This window comes from Semicossyphus pulcher, unplaced genomic scaffold (assembly GCF_022749685.1).
Source record: "Semicossyphus pulcher isolate SPU_LCO1_2020_fin unplaced genomic scaffold, fSemPul1.0.p SCAF_1, whole genome shotgun sequence".
Lineage (NCBI taxonomy): Eukaryota > Metazoa > Chordata > Actinopteri > Labriformes > Labridae > Semicossyphus > Semicossyphus pulcher.
This window is the reverse complement of record NW_027211603.1, coordinates 140565-163428: the sequence shown is the minus strand read 5'-3', so window position 1 is coordinate 163428 and position 22864 is coordinate 140565. Positions and strand designations below refer to the sequence as shown.

At 41.2% G+C, this 22864-nt stretch overlaps 2 protein-coding genes across 3 annotated transcripts; one reads left to right on the top strand and one right to left on the bottom strand.

The window, feature by feature from the left end:
- Positions 1 to 703: 703 nt before the first annotated feature.
- arfgap2 (ADP-ribosylation factor GTPase activating protein 2) lies at positions 704 to 15174 on the top strand. Of its 2 annotated transcripts, XM_069673914.1 has the most exons (17): positions 704 to 790; positions 3156 to 3274; positions 3463 to 3535; positions 4053 to 4184; positions 4728 to 4808; positions 5265 to 5373; positions 6103 to 6159; positions 7953 to 7997; positions 8790 to 8842; positions 9569 to 9705; positions 9871 to 10002; positions 10158 to 10286; positions 10387 to 10539; positions 10919 to 11045; positions 11124 to 11208; positions 11423 to 11547; positions 12411 to 15174. In XM_069673914.1, exons 1-17 carry the CDS (start codon positions 719 to 721, stop codon positions 12429 to 12431), a joined length of 1650 nt encoding a protein of 549 aa, XP_069530015.1. In that variant the 5' UTR covers positions 704 to 718; the 3' UTR covers positions 12432 to 15174. The 2 variants fall into 2 exon arrangements, with proteins under 2 accessions (XP_069530015.1, XP_069530076.1); XM_069673975.1 differs by lacking the exon at positions 7953 to 7997.
- On the bottom strand, positions 14973 to 22659 carry pex16 (peroxisomal biogenesis factor 16). Its single transcript, XM_069674081.1, has 11 exons — positions 22402 to 22659; positions 22105 to 22140; positions 21172 to 21248; positions 20611 to 20744; positions 19038 to 19138; positions 18715 to 18795; positions 18333 to 18491; positions 17575 to 17647; positions 17382 to 17501; positions 16290 to 16354; positions 14973 to 15938 (listed from the first exon to the last, which is right to left on the bottom strand). The coding sequence occupies exons 1-11, from the start codon at positions 22532 to 22534 to the stop codon at positions 15880 to 15882; spliced, it is 1038 nt and encodes a 345-aa protein (XP_069530182.1). The 5' UTR covers positions 22535 to 22659; the 3' UTR covers positions 14973 to 15879.
- Positions 22660 to 22864: the final 205 nt, after the last annotated feature.

Below are 22864 nucleotides of genomic sequence, written 5' to 3'. Positions count from 1 at the left end.
TTGTAAAATAAATGCAGGTGTTTGCCTAAATATGTGGGAAATAGTAAGTAAAAGGAAACACATACAAACACCTTAAAACCGACCTTCAGTAGTTAACGAGCTCCTTTCCTCCACTGATTGATGGAGAGACATTAATAAACCTGCACATGAATGTATTGAAATAAAATTGATGTTTATTACTATGAATGATGAGGGGTCGGACAGAAACAAGTTATTTTTTCCTACCAAAGATCAACCAGTTTTGTTTATTTCAGTGTGACAGACTTCTGTATATGTTTTAGTCCATGCTCTTACTTTAATAATGAGTTAAGTCATTAAAGATTCAAGCCCACCATTTTCATAGCAATTTATGATGTTTGTCTTCTATCCTGTTGGATACTTATGGTGTAGAGTCTAGACCTGACTAATCTTGCTGTCTGATCCTATTAAGAGATCAATGGTGATTGGTTGAGGGGTATAAGCAGATCAGCCAATAAGTGTTAGTTTTAGCATTTGATTGAATAGTATACTTTAATTCTTACAGTAGATTACGAATAATTTTAATGAACACAGAGTATTATTCATAGACAACAAATAAATAGTTGGACTATTAAAGTTCCACGTAGTGTTACGTTTGTGTGCGTAAAAAGCGTCGACGAAGAACTTTCGCTTTTGTTAGATGTGGTGTAAACGAGGACCCGTACTGACGTCAGCTTATGGAAATTGTCACAGTGGCAAGATGGCTACGGAACCAAATAAGACTGAAATCCTTACTATTTTCAAAAGATTGAGATCCGTCCCTACAAACAAGGTAACAGAATAAGACACCGCTATTTTATGTGTATGGTTCTGTAAACGTGGCTCAAATTGACAGTCTGTCTGTTAGATGTATCAGCGATGAACTGACTGGCTAACTGTTTTCTAGCACTTAGCTAGGCCAAGCTAACGGTCAGAGAGCTAACAAGAGCAAACGGCTGTTAGCCTGCCGGTAAAGCAGTCAAACATAAAGGCCACGTATACGATTTGTGTATGTTGAGAAAGCTAACCACCTAAGCTAACGGTTCACTGCGTTTGGGAAATAATAGGATCAACATTGAACTTATGAGACTAATCTCCACATACATTTCAGTTAAGACACGCAGTTTACTAAACGTATTGTCGTTACTCGTATGAAGCGTGACGTTTGGCAGTATTGAACCATATGTTGCTAATGCTAGCAGTGTTAAATGTACAGGTACTACAGGATGTTTGGCAGGGCTGTCTATCTGCCATATGTTCGGTTTAATGGTTATTTACAATATATGTTATCTGATTTCATATTTTAACATGGTTTGCTTCAACCAAACCGTGTGTTTTGTGAAAAAAAAAAAATAAATCGTGAATCAGACTTTAATCTTTTTTCTCATTGAGGTATTAATGTTTTATCCTTAAGAATAAGCCAACTTTGGATGTAAAAGGCCATTAGATACATTTTATTCATTAATAGACGTTTAGGGCTAAGAATACTAGTTATAGCCTAGTTCATGATACATTTATATGCCAATAAGTGTCCTGATCTAGTTATTAATTGTGTTTTCTACATCACATCCAGACTTTGAAATTGACAGGGCAAAGTCCAAGGTCACAACTTTAAATGTCTTGTTTAGTTTTGGACCAACAGTCAAAAAAACAAACATGTTCAGTTCACAATTATGTGCACAAGAAAAGCAAGGAATCCTCAAGAATACTTTTCATTTTTGCTCGACAAGTGACTGATGTGATTAATTTTCCATGTGTTATCAAGTACTTTTGTTCTTTAGCCTTTGTCCCATAATATGATTAGCAGATGTGCTTCCCCTGTTTCTTACTGTTATATAGTATGTTGCTCTGTGCACAGGGCTTTTAGGTTCCACGGTTATTGTTCCAAAATTTGTGGCCACTCAAAATTTGTTTTGCCAATTGTTTTATACGGAAATCAGCACTAAAACATTCTTAATGTCATGCTATGTATATACATTAAAGAGTTTTGTGGTGCTGTTCATGTAGTGAAGTCTACTCAAGTGATTCATAAAGTTGAATAAACACTATCATGTCAAACACAGGTACAACTGATAATTAACTTCTGCTGATAATGAGACCTAAGGTCATCAGTTAAGCACTTGCTTTTCCTACTTGACAAGTCAAACGTCTGCTGTGAAAAGGGTCCTGTGAGTATGATTTAGTAATACAATAAAATAAAACAAAGAACAGGAGAAATTAGGCTAGCAAGATATGATCCAAAAGGAAAACGAGATGTGCAACACATTATGAACACATTTTGGATAGTGAATAAAATAAAAACAGGGATACTCATCAAACTTACATGCAGATGAATCCCAAAATGTGAAGAGGCTTATGTTGCTCTCACATTTACTGTCAGTACAGCAGGAGAACATTTTATGAGTAATTGAGTAAATAGTTTATTTTAGCTTCTGAAGCTTTTGTCGCATGCCCCCGATCAAAAAGGGACCTCTCCTCTGAGGTTTGTCCTTTTTTATGTGAGATATTCCTTGTTTGAAGTGAGGGTCTGGGAATAGATGTTGTTGTATGTTATCAGATTCCATTGCATAAAGACAGGAAATGTTGATATGGCATGATGCAAAGGTTTCTGCTAGAATCAAATTGCGGCTGCCAGAGGCTGTATGAAGTGGATATTGTGGAAATTTTGCCACTTTCAATGTGGGTTTTTAATCAGTATTGATGGACAATCGAAGAACAGAACATCTGCAACAGCTGAAGGCGTTTTCCGAACGATACAGGCCTACCTTACTTTTAAAGTAAGAAATAGGGTTCAAAATAATACAAATGTTCTTCACAAAGCCACCTGAACTGTCATTTATGTCATAAATGAAATAATTAGTTCAAGTATTGAAGTCAATTTAACAAATAAAGGTCGTCACCGATTTTGATTGTGAAAAATCAAACATTTCACCTGGTTCCATTTTGGTTTCCAACAGTTGAACTCTTTCCTGAGAGGTTTATTAAACAACTGTAATGGAAATAAAATGGACTTCACAACTTACTGGATGTGTTACTGTTTGAATTGTATCGTGGTTGAAATGTTATCGCAAAACATTGTAATTCCGATATTTGTTACTGGTTAATAAAGTTGCCTCCGTAATAATAGTTGGTGAAATGTTCGTTCTGTTTCTTTGCAGGCATGTTTTGATTGTGCAGCCAAAAACCCCAGCTGGGCGAGTATTCCTTATGGAGTGTTCCTGTGCATTGACTGCTCTGGCATCCACCGCTCCCTGGGAGTTCATCTCAGCTTCATCAGGTAAGCTTCACTGTAACAACACTAGTCAGAGCTGTCAACATCATCACGGTGCATATTTCTGTGACAGTTTTCTTGAGCAGATGAGCATGACTGAAAAGCATGACTACATTTTACTTGAGCATGTATCTGTCAGCTGTACCTGACATGCTGCAGTGCTAACTTTACTTTACATTGTTCTTTTTTCTCAGGTCCACCGAGTTAGACTCAAACTGGAACTGGTTTCAGCTCAGATGTATGCAGGTTGGAGGCAATGCCAACGCGGTAAGTCAGACTGATCCCGCTCTCAGGCCTGAGTATAAAATAATTACGAAGATCAATAATAATAATCAACAATAATAATGACTCATTTTATGCCAACCATAAACTTTCAAAAGGCTAAATTTGGTCACATTCTCATATCTAAAAACATTTTAGTCACAGACTATAAGATTTTCCAAAGACTTGGTAACTTTTGGGCTCACTATTTACAGACTGCAACTAGATTCCTGTTGAGATTATTTCCCATCATTTTTTGATTGAGGGTTTGCTGCTTCCTGTTGCTGCTGGAAAGCGCTCCTGTTGGATGTTGACAATATTCAAGTCATTGAACTTCAGTAATTGCATGAACAAAAGTTAAAAACCTCTGATTAAATTAAATGTATTCGCTTGAATTGGAACTTCAACATAAGAAACAGACAGTTTTTGGTTTAAGGGCCACTGTAGTCGAATAAGATATCCTCTTCTAGCCGATTTCTGTTGTTTTTGATGTGATGCAGTACCTTCTTTTCGCCTTCTATAGACTGCATTCTTCCGCCAACATGGCTGCTCCACGAACGACACCAATGCCAAGTATAACAGTCGCGCAGCCACGATGTACAGGGAGAAGATTCGGCAGCAAGCTAACGCTGCGTTGTCTAAGTATGGCACAGATGTGAGTATCAATAAGGTGGAAAAACTTTGGATAGGTAGTTTGATGTTGTAGCCTGAATAATGACAGACTCTTGCTTATTGTAGGCCGCGTTTCTGCAGTGACTGACTGTATCTCTGACTTTGCTAATAAAGCTGCAGTGCCGTTGTCCTTCTTGTTTGATATGAACCAAAACATCATAAAACTGCACGTTCAGCTTTGTTCTACAGCAGTGAAAGACGCACCACATTATTCAGTGATTTCGTTCCATAAATGATTTAGTTCAGTAGTTTTTCAGTACAACATTTGTAATCTGGTACAACATGAAGTTTGTAATAGCAGCACTTAACTGAACTCTTATGATAATAACAGAAATGAGCTGAGGATCTGTGGATCATTGAATAATTACATAAGTGATTATATAAAGTTATTATCAGTGTGAGTCGTGTTAGCAGAGTTCTAGCTCTAGTTCAGAGTCCACAGTGTGTACTCTAATAACACTTCATGATGATCACATCACAGACACAACACTTCAGGTTAAAACCCCTGTTCCTCTCCTTGTTGCAGCTTTGGATCGAGTCCTCTGCAGGAAGCACTCCTGCAGTTCCTGAGAAGAAAGAGACCGATTTTTTTGCAGAACATACACAGGTTTGTCGTTTTGCAAAATCAGCACGCCACATACCAGGATTCAGTTATCTCTGTAAAAGGGTCACACTTATTCTAATTAGTAGTGTTTGATTCCAGGCTGATGGAGGTTTTTGATGGTTGGATGAAATTGTTTGACTTAGGTCAATTATTTATTTTTTAATATAAATGCATAAAACAACCTAAAAATGACAAAATATATTGTAAAAGTCTCAAGTGTTTAAAAAAGTTGCCCATAGAGGTTTGAGAAATCAGAACTATAAAAGATTATGAAGGACTAAAACCAGCATAAAATGAAGTCCTGCGTTTGGTAAACCAGCATAGTGTTTTGTGTTAGAGGAGAATTAAGGACTGCTGATGGACCTTAAATGTAAATGATAATGAAAAGATCTGGTTTTAGAAATTCTTCTGCACTGAATTGAACCTTTGAGTAACTTGGACTTGTTGTTACATTTTCAGCTTGCTAATGACTGGAGCATGGCGCCGTCCTCCGAGCCATCAGAGCTGAATGGAGCCGCTATCACTGCACAGCTGAGCGACACATCGGCCAAAATCCAGGATGACAACCGTTAGTAAAACAAACCTGTGTGTTACCTGTTTGTCATGAGGAGTGTTTCTCAGCCAGTGAAAGCACCTGTATAGCATGTTTTTTCTGACATGGGCCTCAAGGCCATTGTTCGCTTTAATCCCTCTTCCATCACATCTGCCCCCTCTGTCAACTCCTTCAAAGCTCAGCACAAAATATGTTTAAACCTTAATGTATTAACCCCCCTACCTGTCCCGAACAGGCTGCTTGGAAAACGTGTTTTGTCTTCCGATTTGTTCTGATGTATTTTTTCATTGACCTGTACATCCGTTTGGTCAGCTGATAAATGAAAATGATTTATATATATATTGATACTTTTGGCCGTGGAAGGAGCTTCCTAAAGTCTGACAAACTGATGTCATAGTGATGTCACCGGGTTTACCTCTGGCTTTTAACAGAGAATGTTTTACAACTTTTAAGCTCTGAGTTAGGAACGTCTGTGTGTGTGTTTTAGACGGGTAGAGTGTAATGAAAAGAAACTAAAGAGGTGCATTATGGGAAATACAAGGTACATTTCATAGGTCATTAATAGAGCTTTACTGATGCCAGGGACTAAAAGTCATTATGTCTTGGCCCTCAAATTGGCATCGAAAGAAGGACTGAGGCGATTAATCAATGAATCAGTTGAAAGAAAATTAATCGGCAATATCTTTGGCACATTTTAAATATTTTGTTGTTTTCATTATTTTTTTCTATCTGGTCCTTTTGCAGCTCCAGAGGACGGACCCAGCATACACGGCCTAAGCACATCACCCAAAGCTTCCATCGGTAAGTCTGATTCAGCCTCTGCGTGTGAAGGCACAAGTGTTTCTTTGCTCTTTCGTCAGCAATTTTCCTGCTCCTGTGTGACGTTCGTGCTCGTTGTCAGGGTTCGTACTCGTCTCAGTCTTGTTCCACAGCCTCTCATTCCTCTGTCTTTCTGTTTTCATCTGTTGTTTTTCTCAGCAGGAAAATGCAACAGTCACACATTCATCCGTTAATTGCTGGTTATGATTGTCTGCACAAAGACAGAAAATTCCTGCTGGTTTCTATGTAGACATGACTGACAGCTTTACACCTACAGAATAATAGCTACGGTCAAATTAGGATCGCTCACGTGTACAGTGTACATATAATAATAGAAAACTTTATACCCATTAACATCACCTTTTACTTCCAAGTATTTTTTATTATCACTGATGAATCTGCAGATTATTTTCTACAATAAAAGTGTAATTATAAAAACTTTTCTTACAAAATGATGCATACGATGGTGTATTAGGGCCATTGTAAAAAACTGTAAAATAAATAAATAAATAAAAAATTGAGCCGGAGGAAAAGAGTTAAATTCAGAGATTAAAGTCGTAATTTGCCACAAAAAAAGGCAAATTTGAAAAAAAAAAAATAACTGTCGAATTTCTGAGATTATAAAGTCATAAACTTGTGAGAAACACAAACTAGTAAAATTGTGTTTATAGGAACCTGTTTGAGCCGCGACCCCCCCAGATAAAGTATGTTGGGGTTCACGGCCCCCTCCCTCTGATTCACCTGTGTCTCTGCCCTGTTGGCTCTGCTGCTCACACAGGCGAGCATGGCCCGGAGCCCGGAGCAGATTCAGCCTCTCTGCACACAAGAAGCAGACTGCAGAGAGGAGACAGACTGAGCGACCAGCAGAAACACACGTTTCTCTGGTCCCCCCCCCCAGGGGTTACATCACACATGACAGTTACCCTACGACCTCATGACGGAGACTGACAGGAAACAAACCTGCATTACAGACGAACTACTTTAAATCCGTTTGGCTTTAATTACAGTTCTACATTCTATTCAAGATCTGACAGCACAGCTCATTCTGAGTGAGACAACACGACTGCATTACAGAAAAAGCAAAAAATGCAAAAACTAGGGCCAGAATATTCTCTTTTTTTTCTGGCAGATTTACAACTTAATCTCTGAATTTTCATGTTTTTTCTCCGAGTATTTCTCTTCTCCTCCGGCTGTTTTTTTCCTCCGCCCTCGTAAATACAAGGTGCTTTATGAAAGCTTTCAAAAACAAAAAGACAGATGAAGGAAATGAAAAAGATGAAAGGAGCAAAAAGAAAATAAAAAGGGTAAAGATTGAAAAACAAAACAAATGATTTGTTTAAATGTTTTAATTCAAACCGTATCTACTGAGCTGTAAGGCCAAGCCCCCCTCATGAAGATATTTTAATCTCGACTCCACTACTGGGTAAATAAATGTAAAAAGTTTGTGAAAGTCACAATAATGCAGAATATTCTTCATTTCAATACAATGATATAAAACTGATGACAGAGAAGCAGTGTGATCTTTCTCGTCTTAGACGATTAAGCAATTATTAAGGAGTTATTGTATTGCATCTTTCCGCTGACAGATTGAATAACTGACCAATCATTTACACAACCCTTAACGTGTCATCATCAGTGTCAGTGACCCAAACCCACACAGCAGTGTGTTACTGGCCTTATTTAAGCTGACACCTTGTTGATGGAGAGCATTATTAATGTCAATGTGAAACCTGTTCTGGATTCTGATTGTGACACTGGTCTGTCCTGCCGTGTAGAGGACTCCATGCGTTTGTCATCACAGGAGGGACGGACGCTCAGAGGTGATTAATTCGGGCATAGCTGCTGTTGTTGTTTGCGGTGGCTGTTTGTTGCCTCGACGCATGGTTGTGTTGCTTGACTGACATCTCATCAGCCGCCTCCCTGCTCTGCTTATCACGCACAGGAAAGAGCTTATTAGGACAGCCTGAGTTGGTTGTTTTCAAATGTAAAGCCTTGTTCTTAGTCATAAGAAGCAAACCAAGACAGCTGCATTGTATAAAAAGAGAACAGCCATTGTCTACAGCCGTCCTGCATACCTGCAGGCAGCCCATGTGTGTGCAGAAGTATTTTGCTGCAGGTGGTTTAGATGTCACATGTTGACACTGTGGTGACATTACTCGGTACGTTAGACATCACTGACGTATGAAATCAAAGCAGAGTAATAATAGCACTCAGCACAGCAGCCTGTACAAAGAGGAGCCTCTGTAAGTCTCTCAATCTGTTCATTGTCCCACGAGCTTCTGAAAGCAAACTGACTGACTAACATCACCGCTGTGAGATCTTCAAAGTTGTGCTTCTGATTCTGTGAAACCCAGGTGAAAAGGTTGGTTTCAGATGCTGCGGTGCACTGGCTGAACTGTCCATAACTGAGCACAAAGAGTTTTAACATTAAAAAACAAAGTCATGTTTCTTCTCAGTGCCGTTTGTCAGTATGAGCTCGTTTTTCGCAGCTGGTGTGCGTTTTTCTTGCTTATTACAGGTGAGCAAATCTAAATTAGCCAACATGAATGAATGAACGCTCGAACATACAAAGTATCCTCCATTTTTTTAACACATTGCCACTTGTGTTACAGATGTGAAGCCCTCCATTATTGGAAAAAAGAAGCCCATGGCTGCTAAAAAAGGGGTGAGTCATACTTTGACCAAAGCACAAGCCTTGTGTTTAAGGAGCTGTCAAACATGGCGGCCATTGTACTCTGGAGACGACATGAAGCCATTAAAAAAGAGGCGGTCGAAAGTCTGAATAAAAACATGAAACTTCAACTGCACAGATTTTACACATCAAAGTCTAGGTGTACATGTCTCTGTGAAAAGAGTCTTATAAAGCCTAAGGTGATGTCGCTGGAAGACGACAAGTTTGTAAAAGAAAAACAGGTGTGTTACTAAAGAATGAACTTACCTGAGCTCATCTTTGATGCTGGCTTTAGCATCCAGGCTACATGAGCTGCTAGAGGACCTTCTGTTGTTCAGCAGAAACATTAAAAAACACTTTGCAAATACATGTTTCTGCCAAGTAAGCGGCCAAATGTCACAGAGAAGGAACGATATACTAAAGTTGTCAGGGCTGTAGACACAGTACACAGTTATACAGGAGCAACAGCATGGCAGGCATGCAGCTTTAGAAACTCTCAATGAGTCTGCAGTGTTTTTACTGAGAGCTGAATTATCCACACACACACACACACACACACACACACACACACATACCCTTCAAACTTGGTTTTAAGTGGAGAAGAAGAGTAGAGCAGACTGATAGAAGTTGCTGTTGGCAGGTTGCAGAAGATGCACTTAAACCTTAAATATTCAACTTTGACTCTAACTAATCTGTTTCCCTCATGTCTCGTTGATGCAGCTCGGTGCAAAGAAAGGTCTGGGAGCCCAGAAGGTGAGCAGTAAGAGTTTCTCCGAGGTGGAGAAGCAGGCTCAGGTGGCCGAGAAGATGAGAGAGGAGCAGGCCGCTGAGGCCAAGAAACAAGCCGAGGAGTCCATGTAAGGACACCAAAAGTCTCATTAGAAACGTTTCTGTCATAATTCCAGCTGAAACAAGGATTCATTGAGATAATCTGAACTATTTAAGTTTGTTTCTGAATAATTTCTCCTCATAAAGGGTCAGATTTCTGTAATAAGAGACATAACTCGTTCTGGCTTCTGCAGTGTGGCCTCGATGCGACTGGCTTACAAAGAGCTGGAGATCGACAGGAAGGTGGAGGAGAAGAAGCTGCAGAACCTGGAGGGAAAGAAGAGAGAGCAGGCGGAGAGACTGGGGATGGGCTTCGGCAACAGGAGGTAACGGCACAACACAAACATGTTTCTGTCCTTCGGTCAGAGACCATATTTTATTATCAGGAAAAGAAATTCTCTCTTTTCGGTGGATACATTTTTGGGCCATGAGACTTGTGTGTTGTTCGATCTCTAAACGTGTGTGTGTGTTTATGTTTCAGTGCCGTGTCACACTCAGTGATGTCAGAGATGCAGGTGATCGAGCAGGAGACCCCTGTGGGAGCCAAGTCCTCCTCTCGTTCCAAACTGGACATGTTTGATGAGCCGGGTTTCACCTCCGGCCCCCCAAAGTACGTACGACACCCCTCAGATCTGACCTGCATATTTATCTACTTTACTTCTATCGAGTTGAAGGACTCAGTTATTAATCCGTTGTGTTGGATGTTTCAGATATAAGGACAACCCGTTTACAGTGGGAGACAGTTTTGGGTCCCGTTGGGATACTGAGGGAGGGACCGCCTCCTTTACCACCTCCTGGGCTCTGGACAAAGAGGACCCCAAAGAGGAGGTCACCATCTCTAGTATTCAACCAATCGGAGAGAGGTATCTGCACAGGTCTTCATGCGCACACACACACACACACACACACACACACGCAAACACACACACACACACACACACACACACACACACACACATACACACACACAAACACACACACACACATACACACACACAAACACACACACACACACACACAAACACACACACACACAAACACACACACACATACACACATACACACACACAAACACACAAACACACACACACACACACAAACACACACACAAACACACACACGCACACACACACACACACGCACACAAGCTCACTCTGTCTTTTGTCTATATTCCTAAACAAATATAATAGATGTGTTTGCTGGCCCGGGTGCAGCTCTGATGCGTGCTCTTGTTTGATCCAGACTTCCCAGCAGAAGAAAAGCCGACGTGTCCGCTCCGGTGTCCGAGTCCAGCGAGGCCAGGCAGAAGTTTGCAAATGCAAAGGCGATCTCCTCGGACATGTTCTTTGGTCGTGAGAGCAGTGCAGAGGTGAGAGATAACATCTTACTACAATAATAATTACACTGTTATTGTGCAGGTGTTGACTCTTGTTCCTTCTTCTCTCAGTATGATGCAAAGACAAAGCTGGAGAACTTGTCTGGAAGCACCTCCATCAGTTCGGCTGACCTGTTTGGAGACGGCAGTGATAAAGGTGTGTGTTTGTGTGTGTGCGGCTGTTTACTCCTGTGAAAACCACAACAGATAACCTGACAGTCCGTGTCTGTGGCCCTCAGCCCGAGCCCCAAAGACATGAAGCTGTATATGTTTGTCAGCTGTTTTTAGGGTTTGGTCATTTCCTTAAAAACTGTGACATTTGAGTGACAGTAAAAGCTGAACATGATTGTTGCTTCCTCTGCTCCTCTCAGGGAGGGCCTCAGGCTTTGACAGTGTGCTCCCCTCCGGCCCGGACATCGCACAGTTCAAACAGGGAGTGAAGACTGTGGCGGGCAAGATGGCTGTCCTCGCCAACGGAGTCATGAATACAATCCAGGTGAGACATCAATCATCCTTTTGGTGTCTTCAGACCAAAAGCAAATTGAATTCAAAGACGCAAATTCACCCGAGGTGATGCCCATAACACAAATCACGCCATTCCAAATTTCCTGTATGTAGCTGTAGCTATTATTTTAGAACAGAGCGCTCCACATAGAAATACCATAATAATAGCATTGTATATAAAAATAGCTTTAAAGTAACAAGCAGCCTTTACAGTGTTGCTGTAGCCTAGCCTGCTACATTTCTCTGAGGGGTAGCTTCAGTACAGTGAAACTAACTTCAATGTTAGCTGGTAGCTTAGCTCGCTACATTTCATGAGTAGCTTGCTAAACACTGTCAGGAGGAGACGCAGGCCAAAGAGGCGAAGGTCAGAAAACATTTCTGTACTGACAAGTGGAGAAAAGACGACAATAGAGAGTCCCAGGAGAGGGTTGGTTTTCAAGGAGACAAGCCAGACAATGTTCTGTTCGACATGCCGCCAACACACTTCTGATGCCAGTAGGAGAACGAATAGTTTCATCGTGGGAACTAAAAACCTAAAACTGTTTCAATCTGCCATAAAAGACCACGAGTCGTCTAAAAGTAAAAGAGATCAGCCTGGGAGGATACGGCTCACCATCCTGAAGAGTGTCAGTATTTCCTTTTAGTGTTTAAATATTTACCTTATGAAATAAAGAAGCACATTTACCTAAAATAATAATATCGTTCATCTTTTCTTATTTGTCACAAGCAGTTACACAATCACTTAGGATTCAAAGTGATGCTGCTGTTGTTTGACTTCGTAGGAACTGAGGGAATATCTTTATTAGCCTGTGCACAAAATGAAAGCTAATCTGTCTGGCTTTAAATGTTTTTCAGGATCGTTACGGCTCCTACTGATCAGCCCCGGCAGACTAACACTGACCTGTGGGAAGACAAACTGACGCCTGTGTAGAGCCAACCAGCCTCCTGACTGACACGTGGATTTGAGCGGTGCGACGGGACGAGAGACGCAGAAAGGATTGCATGGGGAAAAGAAATCGTCCTTCTAGCTCGTCGTCTTCTTCTAGAGACAATTTCAAAGGAGTGAGACCGTATTTCCTTCTCTCATTCTCATCTGCAGACTCTTGAGTTTTATTTTCAGAATGGAAACCATCGCAGGGTGTAATCTTTTCTAAAACCAGTTATGTTGGAAGTTTTTTGTTCTTAGTTTTCAAAATGACTTCAGAGTTAATTCTACTATATTTTATTCCTTATACAGAAATCAAGTGTTGTTTTTGATTGTTATCAAACACTTAATACTTATTTCTTTTTGTTTTATCGTGATATTAAAAACAGGTGCAGTATATATTTTCAGTTTTACAGCGTTCATTTGAACAACAACCTTTGTGTTCAGTGTTTGACTCACTGCTGGTCACTCCCAGTAGTTTGTCACAGGTTATTTTTTTAATTTACACAAAGCACTGACAGCAAACTGTCCCGACTATTTCAGACCATTTGTGGGCTGGAAATCTGCATTTCTCTCTGGAAGTAAATATCAGATTCTTGAGTTCCCAGCTGCTATCTGTCTTTTTTAAAATTGTTGAAAGGAAATATTTTTAAACCTGTACCCTATTTTTACACAGTTTAGGTCTGACAAACAGGTGACAAAAGTTTTGCAATCACTCCAGTAGATGTGTTCATCCTGCAGCAGTGAAACAGGCTGTAATGACAGCAACATAATCCTCGATGGGTCAAAGGTCGTCCACTAAAAGTTCTTGTTGTTTCCACTGACCCCAGAGGAAGATGATTGTTTTAACCACACACAGACGTTACATCGCTCTCTGCAAACACACCAGACTCCATTCAGAAAAACAGTGATTTAAGCTCTCAGAACACAGGAGCTGCTGGTATATGGCTGCCTCCATCTGTTAGTTTGTTTGTGTTATTGTTTGACTTTGTAATTTAAATGGATGGTTCAGATCCAACACTATATTTATGTAACACACATTAACTTGAATAAACTAGTTTATCAAGGCAGCAGTAGACCAACAATTTCTGCGTTCTGTGAGGTAAAATCCCTGTTTTTATCAATGGAGTCTGGTGTGTTTACAGAGAGCAGTGGAAACAACAAGAACTTTTAGTGGACGCACTTTGATCCATCAAGGATTACGTTGCTGTCATTACAGCCTGTGTCAAGGCAATCTCATGGAGCAAGTCCAAAACGTTCTGAAGCTATTCGTCACTTAGTACCTAAAGTATGTAAAAAAAAAAAAAAAAAAAATAGGGCTCAGGCTGAAAAATACTGTAATTACCCCTTTTAACCCAGAGAGCAGAGAGCAGAGAGCAGAGAGCAGAGAGCAGAGAGCAGAGAGCAGAGAGCAGAGAGCAGAGAGCAGAGAGCAGAGAGCAGAGAGCAGAGAGCAGAGGTGCAGGTGCAGGTGATGGTGATGGATTTAGGGGGGTTATCAGAATTGTAAATAAATAAATGAAATGATAAGAAGTCCGTTTGGATTCAGACATCAGATCGAACACGCAGACTCCCAGCTCATAAAGACACTGTTTTCACTATGCATCTATATTTTATGACACTCACTTCATGTCTTGCTGGTTGAATCTGAAGTCTGCCTCGTTTACCTCAGTCCCTAAGAAACAACATATTTACTGATGTGCTGCCTTCATTTTCCCCTTCACGGTTAAAGCTTTTATGTTGGAAGGCTGACGTCTTCGGTTTACATTTTTATCTGTGCACCTTTAAACATTCTGGCCTGTGAAAACATTTCTGACGTTCAAGGTGTAAATCACATGATAAAGGCGGTGTCTAAAGCTATGGAAGAGTAAATTAGAGGAGTATTTGATGTTTATATATTTTTCATTTGTAGGATAACGTCTAGAATAGAGTCAGACTTTTAGAATAAGGGCCAGAAAAAATAAAATAGTCATATGAAGAGATAATCAAAATGTCCAGATCAGGTCGGCGCTCGGCGTCCTCAGCACTAAAGCTGTTATTTGTCGCTCAGTTGAAAGTAGTTCAACCTTTGAACACCGCTGCATTACTACTTTACAAAATAAGAAACAAACAAACCCAGCTCTTATTATCTTAAGTTTGACTTTCTTTTCCACTTTTTGAATTTATTTCCAAAATGGTGAAAAAAATCAAGTTTCCCTGATTATTAAATCTTCCTCCTCTTCTTCATTATTTCCCGACACACTGAAAGTTTGACTCTTTTCAACATTTTAACTTTTCCTTCAATTGCAATGCAGCGCCTTAATTCCTGTTGAAATACTTCCAATATTTCTCCAACACGATTCATCTGTAAAAAACAATTCCAGTGCCAGATAGCATGCACGTGAATACAACAAAACCTGTCTATCGTGAACGTCTGTGGTTAAATCAGACACATCGCACCCTCTGTCACGTGTGTATTCCAGCAGACTTTACATTCAACAAGTTCTTTTACGATCTGTGCAGGTAGACGAGACGTCTGGAAACTGCTTTGTAATTTTCTTTGATAGCTCAGAGTGTCATATTCTTCCTGTGTGTGTCGACCACCCTCGAGAAAACAAATAACCAACAAGGACTGAAAGGACGAAACATTCAACTATTTATTTGTAAGCTTCAAAAAGGAACTTATTCAGTATGTTAATAAAGATGGAAAACCTCTGCTGTGTTCTCGTCATTGACTCCAACACACGCACTCACACACAGATGCAGCCTTAACACTGCCTTTGCTTCATATTTGTAATCCGCTTCAGTTTTCAGTCTTTCTGCATAAAAAACTCAGACACTGAATGAAGAAGTGCTGGAAGAAACGAGTCGCTGAGAGTTTGTGCTTCTGTCACGGCCGCTTTGTTTTTAGTCCTCTTGAATGATTTCCCCCTGCAGCAAACTCGCACACCTTTTCTCCACACTCTGACAGACACATCGCTGACAGGGCTGTTCACATGAATGGAATGAAGCGATAAAAGAGGCGAAAATGACTAACAAAAATACTCTGACAGGTATCATACAAACTGCTCGCTGCATAAATGATGTACAAGACAAAGAATGAAGTTCTCCAGCGTGCCTCTGATCCGAGGCAAACACTTCCTTTAGAAAGAAACCAGAAGGCTGTAGTGTCAGAAATTAAAGCTAAAGATATCTGCTGAAAATAAGGTCAACCCTTTGATTGTGCCCAAAGTCAATCAAGAAGTCTGGCTGAGAGGAAGTCCTCGCTGCTGGTCAGAAGTGGTAATCATGTCCGTGTCATTGATTCAGACTTTTTCGGGGATTATAGCCGGTGTTTCTGTCCCCGAGCTGGACGCTTCCTTTCTTGCTGTAGCCGTCGTTGACTTGCAGACATCAAGATCCGAGCACACGGAGCCGGTTTTATCCCCAGTTGTAGAAGTAGATCTTCTGCCAGGTGGGGAGGTAATCCATCAGAGGACCTGAGCAGAACAATGTTATGGCCATCAATATATTTCAGATAGAAATCTTAAACATCTCAGTGTTGTTCTCTTTAGCGTTCCCTGTGGTAAAAACCTGTTCTGTGTGCATCAAGTCATTTCTTTCTGATTCTGTAACATCTGTCGGACGGTTTGTGCTGGTTTCACTCATTTTAGCAGCTGTGTCAATCAAATCACATCCAACCAAACCCACACAGTCCTGATGGAGCAGAGACGCCGAGCTTCACGGGTTAAACTCTGTACTTTGTTAAATATGTGATGATGTAGAGAAATTGCTTGTTTAAGAAGGTCAGATGTAGCGCTCAGCGTCACAGAGCAGACTTTGGTACTTACGGGCAACAAGTCCGATTCCTGGAACATGATCGGCCAGAAGTCTGAGCAGGAACAGAATCTTCTCTCTGCAGACAAAGGAACACAAACACAGTTTTTGTTTTTTCTTCAATAAAATAATATTAAAAAAAACAGCATTCATTCTTGCAAAACAGATTTTTTAATCAGGCTTTCATATTTATTGATCTGTTAAACGTTTTCTGTTCTCTGCCTATCTCTGTGTTCTCTGTATCTCGGGGTCTTGTTCGCAGCGAGGGTAAAACGGATCAAGTGATTGACAGGCGGATCGGTGCAGCATCAGCATTACTGCGGCCGTTGTACCGGACTGTTGTGGTGAAGAGGGAGCTGAGCCTGAAGGCAAAGCTTTCCATTCACCAGTCGATCTACGTTCCAGCCCTCACCTGTGGTCACGAGCTTTGGGTAGAGACGGAAAGAATGAGACCGCGGATACAAGCGGCTGAGATGAGTCTCCTCCGCAGGGTGTCTGGGCTCAGCCTCAGAGAGAAGGTGAGGAGCTCAGACATCCGGAGGGAGCTCGGAGTAGAGCTGTGACTCCTTCGAATCAAAAGGAGCCAGTCGAGGTTCTGATCAGAACCTCCTGGGCGCTCCTCTGTAGATGTTTTCCGGGCACGTCCAACTGGGAAGAGACCCCGGGGCAGACCCAGAGCTTACTGGAGGGATTATACTGTATATCCCACCTGATCTGGGAATGCCTCGGGATCCCACAGGAGGAGCTGGAATCGTTGCTAGGGAGAGGGACGCCTGGGTTAACTTGCTCAGCCTGCTGCCATCGCGACCCGACCCCCGATAAGCGGAGGAAAATGGACGGATATGTGGTTCCAACATCTTAAATGTGACACTTTGATGTAGCGCTCTAACTAACGGTTTTATGTTGTTGATTAATCTGTCGATTATTTTTACACTTAGGTAGTAGTTCTGTCTATGAAATGTTAGAACGTCGTGTAAAGGCTCATCACCATTTCCCAAAGCAACATCTTCAAACTGCTTCTTTGTCTTTACAAATGACAGAAGGCGCAGGTCCTCACGTTTCAGAAGGTCCTGCAGAAAAGGTTTGAACTGATTAAAAAGACTCACTCTGAGTATTTGTCGTAGAAGGGAGATCGTAGAAGGTAGTACAGCAACAGAAAGGTTCTCCTCCTCATCTCGGCTCGCTCCCATCGATTCTGAAACTTCGTGTTGTTGAGCGCGGCGAAACTGAAAAAAAGAAACAAAATAAAGACAGACCCACAGAGCTGCCTGAATACGTTGACAGGGTTAGGGTCCATACCTGGAGAGTTCGAGGGCTCCAGAGACGAGCCACGGCTTCCACGACTGCTTTCCACAGAGGCCGAGGCAGAGCACTGAAGTCAGAGGCTGTTCAGGCTGATAACAGGAATGTAATAACTCAGAGCGTCTTTTTCTCCACTTGTCTTTAAAAAAGTGAAATTATGTCTTTTTTGTTGTCGGCTCTGTAAATAAAGGAACAGCTGAAAATGTTAATCTACTTCCCATACAGCTCACAGGTAGTTTTATATTTAGGACTGAATCTGTCCGTACGTTAAAGACATTATTGATTATTGTTCGGTTAAAAAAAAAAACTTGCTCTGAAGATTTGGTGTAAATCAGCGTTAGAAGAGTTTGATGCTTTCTGCTCTTGTTGTGTCCATTCTGGTGCATCAGAGAGAAATATAATTGAACTGAATTACTCATTAAGAAACGTGATGATTTACCTTTACAGCACTGCTGATTGTGACAGCTGAGCTCACCTTCCTTTGAAGGAGATGAAAATACATGTAAATACATATACGACTAGCTTCGTTTCTCTACGTGAGTGAATGCTCTGAAAAATGTCGTTTTCTTCCCCTTTCAAAAGAAGTGAAGACGCCACTAAATCCAGAAGTATATCGCAAAATCTAAGTGACCAGATTTTCCAGATCCCAAACAAACATTTCAAATATGTCTGTGAACATTTGTGCTACCTGTGATTGGTTTACAGGTCAGTATGTGATCATGCATAATACTGGGATGACAGCGAGTGAAGGATACAGTGTACGAGCGGCCGTCCGATGTACACACACTCAGCGATGGTCTCCTGCAGCCCGAGCTGTGTCGGTTTGCTGTTGAGCGTCTCCCCGTTCCCTGAGCCGCTGCTCCTCTTCTTCTTCTGGGTCGGAGCTCCCCACAGCCGAGACTGCAGGGAGGGGGCTGCATGGGGGGGCAGGAAACAGTCAGTAAATCCTTTAAATTTAAACATAGACCCAAGATTCGTTCAGGAAAGTGTTTGTAGCTGCATATGACAAAAACTCGTCCAGCAAAGAGAGAACACAAATTGTTTCAGTCTGTTTGTTATTCATTGATGCGACACCTCTATTTCCTGGACTCTGTTTTTGTTAACTACAGCAATAAAAAAGGTTTTAGCGCTCCTCACCACTGCCAAGTGGCCTGATGACCCGTCCTGACCTCTGACCTACAAAGCAGGTGTCATTTTGCCGCTCCCTATTTGCGTCATCTGTGGAGGAGATGAAGAAAAACACAATCACATCATCATTCACTCTTTACACTCCGTCACCTTTTAACCTGCGCCTTGTGTAGTTTAAAGCAGCATTGATTTCCGCCTGACTAAACATCACTTAAAAACACGTCACACATATTTCCTCGTAGACATGCAGCGGTGATCATCTTAGGAAACATTCGCCGAAGATCAGGGACAACAATTATACACCGTTCAAACAGGACGGTGAGGTAACTGACCTTCACTGACAAGCTCTGCACCTCTGTCCAGGGGGATTATGGGAGGTGAAGTCTGGATGCCAGATTTGTACCACAGAAGAAGAACAATGCGAAAAATTGCCCTGGGAATCAACGTGAGACGAAAACTTGTTCAGAGGCTGGAGAGTACACAGTTAATGTCAATGTTCTACATAACGCATGAGATGTTTCCTCCTTCTTTTCCACGACATGCTGACTGTAAAGAACTCTCATTTGACAGAAGTTGATATTAAAGTCGCAGTAAGCAACATGAACGTTCCAGTGTAAAAAGCCTTCCGCCTCTCTGCATCACTCCGCTACACCAAACATGCACGCACATTTTGCAGCAGGTGTGTGCCGCGCAGCCGCTGTGCGGTGTGTCTCTCTGCATCAGCGAGTCAAAGAGAGAGAGAGAGAGAGAGAGAGATGCTGTTTATTCCAAAAAGTTCACTTTATTGCTGCTTAAATGTTCAAATAGTTCTACAGTTATCATTATAGTTCTGATTCTTGGTGTGGACCACCTTTTTGCCTCTGTGTGTTGAGTGCTACCGTTAGCTGTTACTGTCAGAGCTACGGTTATCTGTCAAGAAGGAACAGGGCGACCTCTGCATCGCTTCGCTCTTCAGCCCCTTACACTCCCACTGATCCCTCTTTCCATCAGGGCTCTCTTTGTAGCTCCTCAAAGCTCTTCTTTCTCTTTGCTTCTTTAGCAGTAGGAGGTCCAGGACATTTACGGCAGGTTGCCACAGGTCCTGACTGACACAACCTCTGCGTGCGGGCTGCTGACACAACTCACGCGGAAGCTGCATGATGCTAGTTTGTACAGAGCCGCTGTGATTGGCTAGTTACGTGGAAAGCTAACCCTGATTGGTTGTTTAATTCAGACCGGACAAATTTTCAAACAAACTTAATACAAAGGAGCGGGCGCTCACAGTCACAGGTCAGACATCAACACCATTTTAATATGGTTAGGGATCAAAATGTGTTATTTTAGCCAAATTCTTATGAAACAATGTCGCCTACTGCAGCTTTAAGCCCCAAACACAAGAGAACTTTTACCCCACTCATACCCCAGCCGTCACTGGGCCAGAGGCGGGGTTACACCCTGGACTGGTCGCCACAATCACAGGGCTGACATTGGGGTGACAGCGCTAACCACAGGAACACCGTGCAGCCCTGGAGTCCAGATACTTTTATTTATTTATATATATATTTACCGGTGGCAAAAACAGCACTGAACAGCGGAGTTGCTCGCCTGCTGCTGCCTTGATCAGGTAGTTTTTTCTCACGTTATTATTTGTCAGAAATATATTATTGGATCCAAACTCACAATTTCAAAGCCCAAAGTCATAATAACATAATAAACCAGACATACTTATTAATAAAGGCAGCGGTAGACAAGCGACTCGTGTGTTCGCCAAGTAAAACTCTTAAAAAGAGCCAGCAGCTGTTTATGGTTTCATTAAAATCCTCTTTCCTTCTAACAAGGAACCCTGAGCCTGTTTCTGTCACTTCCATTCAAACTTTGACTTGAAATTGAAATCCCACTTCAGGCCATGAAAGGACGAAGCCGTACTTCAACAGCTGAATGAGTCCGATCACCAGCCAGCGGCCGGCGTCCCCCCACAGCTTGCAGGCTCCGATCTCCAGAAAAACCTCCACGTACTCCAACACGGACAGCCAGGTGAGGAGTCTCTGCTGAGAGAGAGACTGAACATACCAAAACACACAGCAGGAGTCAGCGCTTTCACTTTCAGCCTGCAGCAGGAGAATAACACTCGGGCTGAACTGGTCTGGTATTTTGGTATTCCAGCTGGTAAAACTGTTTCTTTAAAGAACCAGGAAACAGTGAATTATGTCGCCGAAGAAAGGTGGTCACTTTGATCTTCTTTTCTTTTTGTGTTCAATTATTTATTAATATTTGAGCAAAATTATTGAGAGAAGTTTGTTGGGCCAAAAAGAAAAATAATGTGCAGGATTTTCATAACTAGCAGGTCACAGATGACGGGAAGGATTTTCTGGGGAAAAGAGGCTCAAATATTTTCAGATTTAAGTTGTGCATGTAAAACAATCAAGCAAACATTTATTTCTCCGTTAGAAATCTGAGATTACGGAAAAACTATGTGGCAGTGCTCACCACAGGGAAGGCACATCTCAGGCCTTTGCGCAGAATACTGTCATTGAACAGCACCAGCAGGTTGGAGGCAGAGTACACTGAAAAACACAGTCATGAAGAGGGAGTTAAACTACTGCTCACTGTTTGTCACTGTAAAAATGTAATGAAACATGTTACTATCCTGCTGTGCAAATAACTCAAAGCACTGCATTCAAAATATATCTATTCTTTTGTATACATTTCAGTGGATTTTGATGTGGCAGCTAATAAAACTACAATTTAAAGGGATAAAAATGAGGGGCCCATTTATTTATACCAGAGTAGAACTAACATTATTGATTAATATTTTATTTTTCTGATCAATCATTTAACCTGTCAAAAAAAGACATTTCTCAGAGCCCATGGTGACAAATGACTTGCTTATGATAATCAGACAAATATGTTTTAGAAATATATCTAATATTCAATTATCGATGACAAATTCTCAAGCTTGAGGACCGGGATGATGGCATTTTGGCTTAGTAACTTTAACTTAAATAATTGTCTGATAATCAAAATTGTTATTGATTCAAGCTTATGCTTAAAATTTAACAGCACAAATTAAGTATACTATAGCCGATTTGATTTATGAGGAAGATACCAATCTTGAAAATTAAGAGTTTAGAAAAAATATGAACTGAAACATATAACAGAAAAACGTTTAATAATATTTGTTAGTTGGACTTTTATAGCCAAATAAACTTGACAGGACTCCCTGGTGGACAAACTATATATCACTCAGATTGTTCATAAATTACCTTGAAAATACATTCATTTTGTTATTGTTGTCACTTACCTGCACATAAGCTGATACTGATATATCAGTCATAGGTCAATATATATATATTACTGTTGTATCAGCTGATTTATCGGCCTAACTATTACTGCTAGTTGTGAAAAGTAACTTTCACTTACCTAGTTCAGAAATCTCATGGGAATCTGCAAATCGACCTGCAAAATAAGAGTCATGACATTCAGCATGTGCTTTAAACATTACATATATGATTCACGTCTATGCTGAAAACATTGAAGTGTCATTTTGTGCAGAATAAGTAAAGTTAGCAAGTCTCATGTTTTTGGTAAAAGTGAAACTGATCACTAGACCGAATCAAAGTTCAGTCTCGTTAGCTGCAGACAGATCTGACGGTAAGTTTCCATGAATAACATTTTATTTTGTATCAATAATATGAGTAAAAGCGTGCTGTCACCTACCTGCGATCAGGTACGAGAGTGTCCGCACTGTGTTCTCCAGCTGTGCTGTAGCAGCTGGATTTCTCCTCACATACTCGGTGTAGCGCTCATAAAAACGGCTCAGTTTGTCGATGTACTCTTTAATGTGAGACATTTCTGCTTTTCAGCTAATGCACACCTAAAAGAAACTCTTCATTTAGCAGCTCTGTCTAGTATAAATCCGCTATATAGACAAGTTAAGTTGATTTACACCTGCTACTGAAAACTAAAACACTTCCGTGTTTGGTAATCCGACAGATATTAAGGCCCCCCGCTCTGAGGTTCAAACACATTGGTTCCTGTTCCTACTTTAGCACTTATGCTGCATTCAGGTGCCGCTCGGATGCTTCCCTTCCCGAGTTGCGAAGTCGTTCTTTCGAGTCCGCAGTCTTCAGGAGCTCAAAGTCGTTATATCTAAGCAACACAGACGCTATATGTTGTACAT